The sequence below is a fragment of the Myotis daubentonii genome, chromosome 6 (assembly GCF_963259705.1).
Source record: "Myotis daubentonii chromosome 6, mMyoDau2.1, whole genome shotgun sequence".
Classification (NCBI taxonomy): domain Eukaryota; kingdom Metazoa; phylum Chordata; class Mammalia; order Chiroptera; family Vespertilionidae; genus Myotis; species Myotis daubentonii.
Window position 1 is genome coordinate 18,942,619 of NC_081845.1, and position 15,921 is coordinate 18,958,539.

The following is a 15,921-nucleotide window of genomic DNA, read 5'->3' on the forward strand; positions in this document are numbered from 1 at the left end:
GTCCTTCCTTTCTTTCTTCTTTCAATCATTGATTGTCTGACAACCCTATTTACTTTTATGTGTCTTCTCTCTACAACTGAACTGAAACTTTGGACTTTATGTTCTGAAAACTTAAACTGTTTCATTCATAGATGGATGTGTACACTTTTAATTCTCCCCTATGTCTCACATGTTTTATCCATAAACAATATGTGGTGAGAAATGTAATTGATTACTTGAAAAGCTCAAAAAAGATGGGACATAGTACATTAGGATGCTTTTGGCTGTATAGGAAAAGACCCATCTAAAAGTTGTTTAAAATTTTGTTTTTATTTTTATTATTATTAATTTCACCTGCCAGTAGGACCCTGGCCTCTTCCACACTTTCTTCTTTTCCTCCGTTTGGTATCTCCTACCTCATAACTACATGGCGACTGCAGTAGCTCCAAGCATCATGTCTCGTGTAATAGTATCTCTCTCTCTTTTTAGCTGGGAGGAAACATCTTTCTCAAAGGTCTCCTATAACTCACTGGACAGAGCTGTGTCACATGGCCACCCTGACCTGGAAAGGAAGTTGTGAAAGTGAGGCGGGGGTCCTGCCAATGTGGAAGAAAGTGAGAAGAATGACTATTGAATAGAAAATTAATAATATCTGTAACACTGTTATACAAGATAACAAGCCAGAGTCCATTATAGTGCTTCTAAATGAAGAAGTTACAGCCATAAGCTATATCTAGAGTTATGAACACAATTGTACCAGCCCCCTCCCCAACTCATATGTTGAAAGTCTAATGCCCAATGTGACTATTCGGAGATAGGGCCTTTGGGAGGTAAAGTTAAATGCAGTCATAAGGATGGGACCCTAATCTGATAGGCCTGGTGTCCTTATATGAAGAGCAAGGGACACCAGAGCTATCTCCCTGCACCATGTGAAGACACTGTGGGAAGGTGGCCAACTGCAAGGCAGGAAGAGAGCCCTCACCAGGAACCAAATAGCCTCCACCTTGATCTTGGACTTCCTGCTGTCTAAGCCACCCCAGTCTGTAGTATTTTGTTAGGGCCTCCAGCAGACTAATCCATCTAAGAAAGAGCCGTCTTTCTTTCTTCAGTGGGGCTCTACACGGTTGAATGACAACCTGTAGAAATTGGACGAGTTCCAAGAGCTATGGCACAGAAATTATATCCACTTTTCCTCACATTTTGCATGGATGATTCATAAGCATGCTCTTACTTCAGCCCTTGTCCCCAGAGACCAATCTTTTAGAGATCTTTTCTTTTAAATAAACAGCCCCTTGGTTTAAGTCCCAATCTTCCTAGGTCCAAAGCCAGCAGTCTCTCTGGAGTGTAACAATTATCCCACTGCCAAAATGTCAGCCCAATACACGCGAACGTAAACCTTTAGAAAGGAAACAAAAACAGAAAATCTCATGCCGTCCACTTCTTACATTTTTTCAGACCAATGAAAAATGTTAACAAAATGAGCGGCAAAAGTTCAGTATTTGTTTCTCAGTGAATTAGGAGGGTTTGTTTTGTTGTGTTTTTTGTGGGGGGTTTTTAAGGCGCATTCTGCTATATTATCACTTTTCCAATTTCTGGCCAAACCCCTGTAGTTTTCATCACGCATCATTTTTGTGATTAATGACGTGCACCCAGTTAATGGAAAACAGCAGATTAGGTTTCCACTAATAGTTTTGGAAGCTATGTCTGCCTGCCTCATTTGGTAACAACCTCACTGTTCAGTAAGAAACTAATGGATTTAATCCCAAAGCAGAACTTAGTTTACGCATACTAGACAGGTCAGATTTCCAGAGTGGAGAAAATTATACTTTAGAGGTATGCTGATCTTCCATTGAAATTTAACACCGAGATCATGCCTCATAATTTTTTTCCATTTTACTTCTATTTAGTAAACAATTTAAAAATTTACAATACTTACTTGAGGCCTATAAAAATAGGCAGAATTAGTATCTTGTGACCATTGTAAGTAAAACAAACATAATACTATATTTTCTATAATTAGTATGCTGAGCAGAAAAGACATCTATTGCCTTGAAGACACAGGTGAGAAACAGTTCCTTACATATTAGTGTATCAATGCAGTGCTTATGTCATAAACAAAACTGCATTTCCTTGTTTTGTTTCACTACAGAAAGTGCTAGCTCCAAATAATTGTGGTTTAAGAAAAACTATGTAGTACAGGAGAAAGCTAGTCCCATTTTGGCCTCAAAATACTTTGGAAACAAATCTATCTTTTGTTTTCATTTCCCCGCTACATTTCATATTTATCTCTCTTAAGTCATTTAACAATTGCTGTATTATTTCAAATTTTATCTAGGTATGTTTCACATTTCCTATCTGGACTAGGCTCCTTAAGGCTACACTCCACATCTGTTTTACATTATTATCTCTGACATCACCAAGCAAGGCAGTAAGGCTCAGAGGAAGAGGGACATGCCCAGTATACCCAAGGGTGAGTACGGTTTGACCTCATGCTAATAAGGTGTCAAGTAAGTTGACATTTTAATAAATAAAAAACCTAAAAGGAATAGCATGGAGGAGGAGGAAAGTCTAGGTGAAGCACAGGGGATTTTCAGAGCAGTGAAAAAACTCTGTATAATATTATAATGATCGATACATGTCATGCATTTGTCAGACTCTTAGAAGGTACAACACCAAGAGTGAACCTTAAAATTAGCTACGGACTTTGAGCGATTATGATTCAGTGTAGGTTCCTCCATTGTATACCAGTCTGTTGGTTGATGTGGATTATAGGGGAGGCTATGCATATGTGGGGGTGGAGGATATATGGGAAATCTCTGTACCTTCCTCTCAATTTTGCTGTGAACCTAAAACTGCTCTAAAAAAAATGGAAGTCTATTTTAAAAAGAGCATGATTTCAAAACAAGAAAATTCTGAGCACATATTAAATCTAGTAGCGCCTGTAAATTTTTTGTTTAGTTATCATAATGTTAACTAAACTTTGTGGTAAACACATACTATGTGTCAGACACTTTTCTAAACACCACATGTATGGACTCATGTGATAAAATAAGCCAATGAGGTAGGTACTATTGTGGTCCTAATTTTTCAGAGGAAGGGACTACAGTCAAAGAGATTAAGGAATATGCCTAATGCTGCACAGCTAAAAAATCAAAGTCAAGATTCACCCGGAATGGCTGGCCCCAAGTTCATGAGCTTTATCCTGCTCTGCTAGGTAACCAGAATTCATTATTTGGAGAATCATTTTTGCCTTCATTTCACAATGTCATATATATTATTTTTTTCCTTTTTCTAATAAGAGGTTAAATTTCTTGGGATTAAAAAACTACTGTCTTGCCCGGCTGGAGGGTCACCGTTCGATTCCCGGTCAGGGTACGTGCCCGGGTTGCGGGCTCGATCCCTAGTGTGGGGGGGTGCAGGAGGCAGCTGATCAATGATTCTTTCTCATCATTGATGTTTTTATCTCTCTATCCCTCTCCCCTCCTCTCTGAAATCAATAAAAAATATTTGGGGGGAAAAATACTATCTCCTCATTTTTTTAATAATCCATAGCAAATATGATTAAATTACCACATCGACCTGCAGTTTAGGCATCTGGCAAGATGTAATCACTAGGAAGGACAGATCAGAGCAGATTTTTAGTTCAACAGGAAAATGGAGACGAGAGGAACACTGCAGGTATGTGAAAGCAATGGAGCTTTGTCACACAAAATGAGGGGATTTCCACCCACTTCTAGGAGTATGATTTTTATACAAAAATTAACCCATATTAATTAAAGGTAGTTTCACTTGGGCATTCTTTTTGGTAGTTTTTACTACTGTTAAAGTTAGGCGAGAAAGGGGATGATTAGAGGAGTGGTCAGATATTAATGGCTCAAGCAAAGAAAATATAGTATTCCCCTCTAGAAATACAACAAAAGACAAGGAACTAGCTTTAGCCAGTTTTAACCAGCTCTATGGATAGAACATCGGCCTGGGGACTGAAATGTCCTGGGTTGGATTCCAGTCAAGGGCACATGCTGGGTTGTAGGCTCCATCCCTAGTAGGGGGTGTGCAGGAGGCATCCAGTCAATGATTCTCTCTCATCATTGATGTTTCTATCTCTCTCTTCCTCTCCAGTCCTCTCCGAAATCAATACACATATATATCTTTTTTAAAAAGACAAGGAATTAGAAAAAATAGAGTATAAAAAAAAAGGTTCAAGAAGTTTGGAGAGTGTAAGTTCTCTGGAAAAGAGAAATTGAGTTAAATTATGGGGAAAAAGAGAATAATTTCTATGCATGTCTTTACTTAATCTAGAATCTGGGAAAAATAAAAAAAAAAATTACCAGTGTTTCTTTAAGAATGAAAATGAGTAAGCAGCTAGCATGACCCACTGCAATGGCTACATTTTTAAAAAATCCATAAAGATTTTGCATTAAGCAGTAGTCAAAAGTTTTCATGCTGTTTCCTAATAGCGAAACATAAATATAGTTTGTGTTGAGCTGGTTGTTTCTAATAACTGATGTACAGGTACAAATACGTATCTAACTGACAGAATCGATGAAAACATCAACCAAATAATTTATTGAGCACTAACTAAGCACATGAAAAATGTTCTACTCTGCTATTCACTCTCATTGATTGTGAAGTTTTGCAGGTTAAGGGAAAATGTGTGGAAGCAACGTAAGCACTTAAAAAATGATCTGTGGCTCAAATTTCAATCTGCAACCGACATTTACCCATAGGTTCTATATATCTCACAGTCTTTTTCTCTGACAAGAGATCTCCAAAAAGATCTCACTGGCCAGGTTGAAACCTTCACAGAACCTTTTTACCCTGCTGACTTAAACATGACAGGTACATGTAAACTGGAGGGCTCTGTCATGCAAAATAAGATTGAACAAAGAAGCATTCATCCAGTTCTAGGTACTATAACTCAACATTAAAATTAATATTGCAGAATCTGGGCCAAAAGAGTTATTAATGTATATTACTCAAAGGGAGATGTCAGAAAAAAATAAGGGAAAAGTAATCAATGCATGTCATTTCTTAGTCACAAAGGAGCAGAAGTATTATACCACAGAGAGTATTTGCTGGATTCATCAAACTCGATTTTATTTCAAAGTACAATCAATAATTCAATTCCTTCACCAACTATCTACACAGGTAGCAAAGAGCAATCAGGGTTGACTAAATGCAATATGACTCTAGAACCCAAAATTTTAACAATTTTGTTAGACTTGTCCTTTGGACCTTGTAGGAAGTCTGAATATGTGGACAGTATTATTTTCTGAATCAAAGCCTTTTCTTTTTTTCAGCTATTGAAGTCAATATGACAGTGCATGGTGAGGGTGCCCCAGCAATGCCAGCCAGGAGCCCCCTGTTGTCAGAGATGAGCCCACTGGCCTTTCTTCCAGTACTGGAGCATTAGTCCACCAATCCAGCCCTCCCAAAGCTCTGACCTCCCAAGAGGCCGGCTCTCCCAGACTGAAGAAAAACATCTTTCTATTCTGGAATAATGGAATCAACTACCTAATGAAACCCCACTGAAATCTCAAAAGACACATAACCCTGAATAGAGAACCTTACCTGTGGAACATCTATGAAGAGGCTTTTAATACATAGGAAATCAACTCAAAACAAAGCAATTAAAACAATACATTGAATTTTCCCCTTCATTGGGAATAAAGACAAACCTAAACTGAAGAAATGGTTAATTTTTAGATAACAGAAATGAAACTGTTCTTAGCTTATAAAGTACTCATTGAACATTACAAAATATACTATTACATAAACACATTCTCATTAAACTCTCTAACAAATTACAAATAAGTAAGCCATTTAAAAGTTAAATCACAAGTTCTAACACAAAAGTGAACTTTCAAAAGAGGTAACTTTCTATTTCCAGGAACTGAATGTCATAGTGAGGATTATTGAACAACTCTCTGATCCTGTAAATGAACTTCTGGTGGGGAAAAATCCAAAGACATGTGGACAGCTTTCCTTATTTCGTTTGCTTACTTTTTTTTATTTTTAATCCTTACTAGAGGATATATATTTTATTGATGTTTGAGAGAGAGAGAAAGAGAGAGAGACATGAAGGGAGAGAAAGAGCCAGTGAGAAAGAGAAACCTCGATGAGAGAGAGAAACATCAATCTGTTGCCTACCATACGTGCCCCGTCCAGGGATCGAACTGTAACCTAGGTAAGTACCCTGACCAGGAATCAAACCCTCAACCTTTTGATATATGGGACCATGATCCAACCAACTGAGCCACCTAGCCCAGAACTGTTTACTTATTTTTATTCTTCAAGTAACTGACAAAATTATTCAAATTGCCTCCCTTTTAAATAACTTATTTCATGAAACACTATTTCATGTTTATTTTCCAGATGTTATTTTCAAGAAGTAAACCAATCACATCTGAATATTGCATTCAAATCAAAAACACTTTTTCTTCCTGCACAGACACACAGAAACATATCTGTCAATAAGCAGCTTTTTGCCAAACAACCAAAAAATTTTGTACCTGAACTACTTTTTTCCTATAGGTGGAATGATTTTTCTCCATTTTTCAAGATTTTGTGCCAAGGTATTCAAACATTTGCTCAAGGAAGGGGTGGGGGAGGGTTAGATGGACAACCTTACATTTCTATGGGGCTAATCTTTACATCCGAGCATTATATATATGATGAGAGCCAATGACATCAAAGCATTAACCAGAAAAGAAAGGATGATTACCTGATATTCATTGGGCCAAAAGGTGCTCACGGCTAGCTCAGCCCGAAGCCAATCTCTACCCGTGAATCCAGTCACATTCCAAATTGGATTGGCAAGAGGTCCTTTGTTCACCCTAACTAATATGTTCAAAGTGCCAGGGTTCAACCCTTTCTGGCTATATAACAGGTAACTGAAATCAATACAGTGTGTGTCATTCTCCTTCATTGTAGGCAGCTGAAGTCTGGCTTTTTCTCCAGGGTCGTGGTCTGAAGAGTCCACTATCATATAGGAACCTGAAATGACATTACATATAATAAAGTTAAATAAATATATAAGCAAAAAGGAATATATAAAAGAAAAAATACTAAACACAATACCAATCTATTCTAAGTGTTACATTTAACTCAGGATTACATCTTCCAGAACAGAGACACAGATACCAAACAAGTAAATACATGAAGTTCTTATAGGTGACAGATATTGTTCAAAGCACATAACATATATTATACATTTGCTGTCTGCAATAACCTGTTATTAATCCTATTTCACAAATTAGAAAATTGAGAAATAATTAGTAACTTCTTTGACTATTTGTATAGTCAAACAGGTAGAGCCTGGTTCAAATCCACATGTGACTAAATAATCTTTAGTATTACTAAGCAGAAATATTTTAATATCAAACAAACAAAGCAAGACCTTATGGGCCTGATTTACATAGAACATGCATCTTTCCTTTTCCATATTCACAATATTATTGCAGAGAAATGGACTAAAAGTGTAGATACTACAATCAGTTCTATGTCCAATCCCAAGATCATCAGTTATAAAAGCTGTGTAACCTTTTGCAGTGTACTGGCTACTCTGAACTTCAGTTCAGAAAAAAAAAGTATACTTTGCAGTGTAATTCTGATGACTAAAATTTTAAAATGTCAAAATTTCTAGACCAAGAATCTGATATAGGGTAGATTCACTTGTCTAGAGCCTCATCCATGAAGCTTTCAGCTAATCATCATGGCCATTGGTCCCAATTCTGCAATAGTCCTTATGCTCTTCTATAGCTTCAGAAACCTGGTTTGAAAATCACAAATCTACCCTACTTCCGTTGACTTAATAAATATTCACTGGTTGTCTATCATGGGAAGGCACAGGACATACAGAGCCCTATCCTCATAGTATCTCATAGTCCCACCCTCAAACATACAGTTCCTGCACTATAGGCAAAGGTCATATAGTACAAAGTTCAAAAATGGAACTTAAACATCAGCTGATGGTATTAGTTCAAGGTCATCTCCGGAAAAACAATCAGTGTTTCTCATGTCACTATGCATTTTAACAAGGACACATATCACAGAAATGGAAATATATTTATTGATTATACTTAAGGTTGAACACAAATTTTTATTGTACAATAAATACTTCCCCCTTGGATGTAAATTTAACCTAAATGTGTTAGGCATAGTGTTACAGAACCCAGGGTCACAAGGGTTGTATTTGGACCTCTCTTCCTAAGCAATTTATAGGATTAATCAACCCGTTGGGTTTCCTCCCTAAAACTTTTACCCATAATACTAAACAATCATTGACTGTCAGTCTAACTAGTTCAATTAAATGCCCCAAAATGTATGCAAACCATGAAAGATAAGAGGACTTCCACTACATAGGAAATCATAAGTTTAAATCTGACCAATTCCCATTTGGTGGTATTATGATTCAGAGCTTGTGGCAAGATTTCATATGATAACTCTGATACTGTTATAATAACCTGGTTATTATTAACAGGGGAGGAGTAAAGGGAAGACTAGATAATATAGATATGCCATTTATACAGCTTTGCTAATTTAACACTCTCCAAGTCTCTTCCCTGCTGATGGATGAAGGAAGGAACTGGACAGAGGGAATTTGGAAGCATGCCCAGTAAGGTCTGAGTGACTTGGGAATGTGCCTACCTGCCTCTCAGTCACACCTGGGAGTTAGTCAGTGGCCAGAATACGCGTGGTCACTGCAAGCACGTGAAACATGAATATTTAAACTTTGAAACAAACAAATGAGAGCTCCCTCCTCCTCCTCCTCCTCCTCCTGACTCCTGTTACAGAAGGTTAGCCATGTGGGTCCCCACTCAATGGACTAAGGCACTTTAAGTAAGTAGTTGAACCTGGCTGCCACATGCAACAGAAGCTCTGGACACCGGCCTTGCTTTGGGCTCTACTGGAGGCCCAGCTCTTTCAGGTCTGGTCTAAGAGGCATGGGACTTTGGAATCCAAGAAATGTAACTCCACACAAACAAAGCCTTTTACCACATCTCGTTCACCTGCGGGGCTTCTAAAAACTCTTATTTCAGTGGTACCCCAAGAACCTGAACCCCACACCCACAAGCAAGGGAGGAATTGGATTCTCCAGTGACAGCACTATCAGGCCAAGTACAGAATAAGCTTACTAAAGTGATAGCTACTGATAGCATTTTCACATCATTTTTCCCAGTTCTCATCTTCTCTTGTAACTTGGAATTCCTCCCCACCCCCCCTTCCTGATTCTCATAGATTGCACACTAACAAATACATTGGCCATGTATATTTTGGAGAAGTTAAATGCTCTTTTTTTTTTTCCCCAACAGGATATCCTGGATCCCAACCCGATTTATAGAAGCAGGATGTTTTTATTTTTGGCTATTTTCACATTCAGAAGCCCATCGCTGCTTTATGGAGATGTTTTTCAAATTCGCCACAGCAGAGCAGACTAATTATTACTTTAACTATGGCCAGGCCTGAGATCTTGGATACGATACTCAATGTTATTGGGTCTCAACCTCTTCACAGACCAGTGATCTATTCCGCCACTGCTATAACAATTTTTATTTTTTCAGTGACATAGTATAGCTGCAGTGCACCTAAATTGTCTTTACAATTTGTATTATGATTTCTGACTGTCAATTTTAAAGTAGTGACCCAAATGACTTATGGATTTTCAAATAGTCATTTTCTCCCTTATAAGTTAAACTTGGAATAAAATATGCTTTGCCTCACATTTTATGATATTCAGTATAGTAGCATGTTATTTACCAATAAGACCATTTAGCAATTTTTAGCTAGTTGCACTTTTAAGCAACAATAATTTTCTTACTAAGGAAATGAACAAAATATATTAATTAGTCAGAATATCAATCTCATCATTATTAGAAAGACAATAGTCACAAAATAAAAAGCTGTCCAAACTATTTCAGCATTTCAAGGGTATTCAATGCAGGTTAAATAAGATGTTTTAAAAGTGCTGATATTTCATTTCTGTAAGGATACTTCTTGTAAATGGGCTCTTTTTAAATAATGTGAACATTTCACTGGAAAACATGAGTACCTTTTTGAAGGTGGAATACAAAACTAGTGGGATTCCCTTCCCCAGTACATCTCTAAAGTGTGTGTGGGCTCCACCCCCTGCTCTTGCTCTTGGCGCTCGGAGCTTCCACAGCCGCCGCCAGGCTCCTTTCTCCGGTGGGTGACACTGTGCACGCCAGCTGCAGCTCCTGTTTCCAGCTGCTTCCTACCGTAAGGGGCTTTCTTGTCAATGCAGCCTGGCTCTGCAACTTTTTTTTTTTTTTTTTGAGTGCTGTGGGGCAGTATGCACTGACTAGTATTGCACAGTTTCAGGAAGGAAGAAACAGGCACTAGCACCAAAAGCTCTCTAAATACAGAAACAATGAACCCAGTAGGCACCGTGAAGGTAGCTGCCTGTTTGACCTGAGTCCCTTCCATCATCCCAAACACAGAAAACAATATGCTATTCTTATCAACTTATAAAAACAGCCTCTACAGTCTCCCAGAATAAATAGTTGCCAACTCCTGGAGTCAGAAAATGCTACAATATGCATTTCCCTTATTTTTTTTAATTTTGTTTTATTGCTTAAAGTATTACAAAGAGTATTATATATGTCTCCTCCCCCCCCCTTGACATTCCCCCGGCCTCTCATACCCCCCAGTGTCTTGTGTCCATTGGTTATGCTTATATGCATGCATACAAGTCCTTCAGTTGATCTCTTACCCCCCCTCCCGCCCCCCAACCCTCCCCGGCCATTTTTTAGATTAGAGTGTCAGTTTACTTACAATTGTTTTGTTACCAGCTAACTAATCCCTCAGATGTCTAATAAATTCAATTCAATTTAGTTGTGATTCAGCTACCTCAACACTTAATAATGAAACCTCGGTGTGCACATACGTATAATGTACTAACTTTTAATGTGTCCTTACAAATATTCCTTACGGGCTCTTGGATAATGGAATTCTCAAATATATCATTTAAGACATTGGAGAAAAAGGTAAGGCTTATAATATCTTTTTAAGTGCAACCTTTCTGGAGAGCAATTTGGCAATGAGAATCAAAACCCTTAAAAGAGACATATACTGTTTGGTCTGGCAATTCCAACTCTAGGAATGTCCACTAGATAAAAAAATCCTGTATATTTACAAAGAAATAGTTTTAAAAAGATGCTCATCTCATCATTACTCTGTTTAAAATAGAGAAAATCAGAAGTGTTTTATATGTCCGATAATACACAATTTGTAAAATTATGATAAATCAGTTTGATGAATAGTTAAGTCGTCTTTAAGAATAATATTAAAACAAATTTAATGGAAAATAGTCACAATTTGTTAAGTAAAATAAGCAGGTTATAAAATATAGTCATTTATGAGAAAATATTTGTTAAATAAATCCATTTGTGTAAATGTATGTGTATTCATGTATAAATATGCATGTACACCCATAAACATGCACATATAACTGGAAAAATATAAAGAATATATAGCAAAATACTAGTTGTGTTATCGAGGTGGGGGAGCTGTAATTGTCTTCTATTTTCATATTTTTGTTTATACACATTCACAGAATGTTCCACAATAAACATGTAATAGATTTGAACTTTTAAAAAGAAAGAAACTACATGAATACTGCTTTACAAGGGGAATATCAAGTGAGTAATAATAAATACTTAGGAAATAAAAACAGGTACTCTGCCTTTAAAAAGTAAATCCTATTTGCATCCTCCAGATTAACAGCATTTTGGCTTTCTTTCGACAACACCAAACAATAACGAGAAAAAACTTCCATTGCAATCCAGTTAAAGAGAGAGAGAGAAGTAGAGAATACTTAGACTAAATAGCATTTGTTATTAAAAGAATAGCCGAAGAAAACAAGTCCCATAATCATAAACACCAGTCTAATATCTAGATGAATAAATAATGCCCTATGAATTGTATGTCTTAATGAAAATGTTATCTTTAAGCTCTGCTTCTAGGAATAACATAATAACACAAGAAACAGGATTAACTGCAAAGAAAATAATGAATAATAAATAAGTTTCCATACTTCATCCTAAAATTCCCTCTGTATAGTACATCAACATAATAATTTTATTGTCAGTTCTTATTCAAAATCCAGTAAATGTGCCTTATAAACTAAACAGAGAAATGCCCACTTTCCTGCCTTAGTACTGACACCCCTCCAGGGTCTGATCACACAGCAATTTGCCACGTTATCTCCCACTACTACTCCTCATAAGCCACCTTCTCCAACCTGGCAGAACCCGCACTATTTTCTCCGCATGGCGTGCTGGCTTTCCTCCCCAGGTGGGTTCATGTTCTTGGAAGTGAGCCTCCCCCTATCTAAACCCCTACCCAACTGTATCCATTGTTCTTCCTCAGCTCCAGCCCATGTCCAGCTTTCCCTACCTTGATGCACCGCTTCTGCCTTTCTGGTTCTGGATCTTAATGATGCACTGCTTTTGAACAAGTTTTAAATAACGTATATAGGGGCCACTTATCTCTCTCGGAAGAGTAACATGTTCTCTTGGAAAGCACCTAATTCCGAGTCCAATCAGAAGAGAGAAGCTACATGGTAAATGTAACAGTGAAAGTATGATAGAAAGAAGGTTTTCGCTAAAATTAGCACAACATTCTCCTCCTTCCTAACTGCTACATGTAAAGATTTAGAAACTGGGCCAAACATTGTGCTAATATTCCCCTACAACAAGCAAAAGCATGGATCTTCTTAGTCTGCACTCTGACCACCAAAATTTTCATTAAGTCTTCTGTCAGGACTAAATAAGCTTGTCTATATGTGCTATAGCTTGCTGATTAGAAGGATCTTAATATTTGTCCTTTTAGAGATGCTCACTCCTTTTTCTATCAAATAGTAAAGAGATTCATGCTGGAAAATGAATGAAAAGAACACCTGCCAATGTAAAAATGAGATGACAGTGTTAAAAATTACCACACTTAAAAATTCCCAATTCAGTGGCACTTGAACCTTTCTCAAACTTTCCCTCACCCCTTTACAGCTCTACCTAACACCTTTCACTCCAATGTGTCAACACTCTCCTTCCCAGGTCTTTGCTTCCTATTCTTTTCTAACCCTCCTTTCCAGAAAGCTCTTTCTTTCTTTAAAACCTGTCATAAATATATAATATTCTCCCTGGAAACACAGATACACACACACAGTCTTACAAACAATAGCAAAGGACTCATAGATGTAAGTTTAAGGTCTCCTATTCTAAGATTTCTTCAATTCTGAAATTGCGTCATTCCCCCCCATGGCTCTCCAACCCGAGTAGTGTTTCTTTTTATGTGGTACTGAAATGTTCTGAGAAGTAGCTGCTAAAATAAAAAGTAGCTTGAGAGAGAATAATAAGAGATATGTTGCAAAGGCAAGAGAGTCTGTCCTATAGCAAACTTTGCAATCATCACTTGCCTTCTCAAAGGAAACAAGATTGGAAAGAATAATCAAAGGTAGGAGAAGGTAGCTCAGTCTGTAGCCTCTGGAACTGCCAAAAGACTAAATATCACACTAACAATTCCAGCCTGTTTTCTGAATGTACTTTAAGTCTGTCAATAACAGAAGGCAAGAAATTAAAGTCAATAGCGAATGAGTGGACGGTGCTTCCATATTCCCATATAAATGGATATTCCCAAAGTCAAAACATTGTATTCAATAGTCTTAGTATGTCTAAAGGTACCAAATATCTATGTTAATATCCCAGAAGAACTAGACTTTGACTCAAAATTAATAAAAAGAGTCAACAACTACTCCTGGGAAATAAAATGGTAATGCTCAATTAGAAAGGAATTCGGGTTGAACAAAATTTCTCACCTGAGTTCTCAGATTCAAGAGTGACCAGACTACAGGAGCAGTTCAAGGGCCAACGACAGAAGCTTCCTTTATTCAGCCAGGAAAGTTCCAAATTACAGTGACAGACACTTTATAAATGATTCAAAAGGAATGAATAATATTTATTCTACTGTAACCCAAATGAAATCATATTTTATCTATGGAATGGTTAAAAAACTCAGGCTCTGAAATCAGAGACCTGATTCTGTAGCTTGACTCTGACACCACCCACCCACCTCAACCATCCACTTCTCCTCTATCATTTTGTTGTTGTTGTTAATCCTCACCTGAGAATATTTTTCCATTGATTTTTTTTTTTTAAGACAGTAAAAGGAATGGGCAGAGAGAGAAACATCAATGTGAGGGAAACACATACATTGGTTGCCTCCTGCACACGGCCTGACCCAGGGTCAGGAATCAAGCTTGCAACTGAGTTACATGCCCTTGACTGGAATTAAAGCTGTGATCCCTCAGTTCATGGACTAACCCCCTAACCACTGATACAAAACACTGATCTCACAAATGCTAAGGCCCCTCTACCATCTGTGAGACAAATATCTCAGGCCCAGAAAAAATAAGTTTTTTAGATATAATAAAAGTATTGTTTGAAAACACTGTTGTGGGGAATTACAGAAATGGGAACTCTCAAAGTGAAAACATCTTTTATTTATTTATTTTTTTTTACAAAGTATTATCTACACCAAAAATCTGTCTGCTTATTTTTGAAAACAGTGCCTGCCCTAGAAAACATAAAAAAGGGGGGGGGGGAGCAAAAGGGAATTGAGATTATAAAGAAAGAATTAAGTATATAGAAATTAAGAATCCAAGTGAGAGGAGAGAAAGAGAAAAAAATAAATGATTAAACTTTAAAATGTAAGATCTGGAAGGAAAAAGAAAAGAGGGAAGAACAGGGTGATAGAGAAAAATGGGGTTATAACTACTTTCTGTCTCTCCAAGTAGCTTCCTAACCCATACAAATATGAAATTGTGGTCCCTGGAAATATAAAAGCATGGCAATAACACCTCAACTGTTGAGATTACTGATTTTGGTCACAAGATAATTAATTGTCTATATCAGGGGTGGGCAAACTTTTTGACTCAAGGGCCACAATGGGTTCTTAAACTGGATCGGAGGACCGGAACAAAAGCATGGATGGAGTGTGTGTGTGAACTAATATAAATTCAAAGTAAACATCATTACATAAAAAGGTACGGTCTTTTTTTTTTTTTTAAGTTTTATTCATTTCAAATGGGCCAGATCCGGCCCGCGGGCTGTAGTTTGCCCATGGCTGGTCTATATTCAAAGATCCTATTAATAAAAGCCTAATATGCAAATTGACCAAACTGTGTAACAACCGGTAGCTATGATGTGCACTGACCACCAGGGGGCAGATGCTCACTGCAGGAGCTGCCCCCTGGTGGTCAGTGCCCTCCCACAGGGGGAGCACCGCTCAGTCAGAAGCCGGGCTCATGGCTAACGATCACAGCAGCGGTGGCAGAAGCCTCTCCCGCCTCCACTATAGGTGGGCAGTAAGGAGCAAGAGGTCCAGGACTGCGAGAGCCCCAGACTGCAAGAGGGATGTCTGACTGACATCCCCTGAGGGGACCCAGACTGCGAGAGGGTACAGGCCAAGCTGAGGGACCCCTCACCCCCCAGTGCACGAATCTTGTGCACCGGGCCTGTAGTTTAATATAAAATTTTAAAAAATAATACATTTCTATACGTCTCCAAAGCCTACATTAATTTAAGAGAGCTCTCATGGAATTAGTGTCCCCAATACAGAGCAAAGTCTAATACTGAATCAGATCACTGTTCTCTAAGATAAGCTATTCCACCTCCAACCCTGCCAATCCAGCTGTTAAGAAAAAAATAAAATAAAATAAAAAATCACCAAAACACACTTGGTCAATTGTGATGAGCAATATTGCAAAATGCTGAGGAAAGAAAGAGCATGAAAATACTTTTCTGACTATTGTCATACTATTAATTCAACTTATTCTTAGCAAAAATAATCACCCCAGGGATATTCATCCAACAAAACATTCCTTTTAAACTTAACCCAAAAACTGCATGACGCAAGTGACCTCCA

At 37.7% G+C, this 15,921-nt stretch overlaps 1 protein-coding gene across 6 annotated transcripts in view; it reads right to left on the reverse strand.

Moving 5' to 3' along the window:
- Nucleotides 1–15,921, reverse strand: part of PTPRK (protein tyrosine phosphatase receptor type K) — a 478,052-nt gene that overhangs the window by 281,833 nt on the left and 180,298 nt on the right. For all 6 annotated transcript variants that reach the window (XM_059700287.1, XM_059700286.1, XM_059700289.1 and 3 more), the window contains exon 3: nt 6,704–6,975. In XM_059700287.1, coding sequence (XP_059556270.1) covers nt 6,704–6,975 — 272 coding nt within the window. The remainder of the gene's footprint in view (nt 1–6,703; nt 6,976–15,921) is intronic.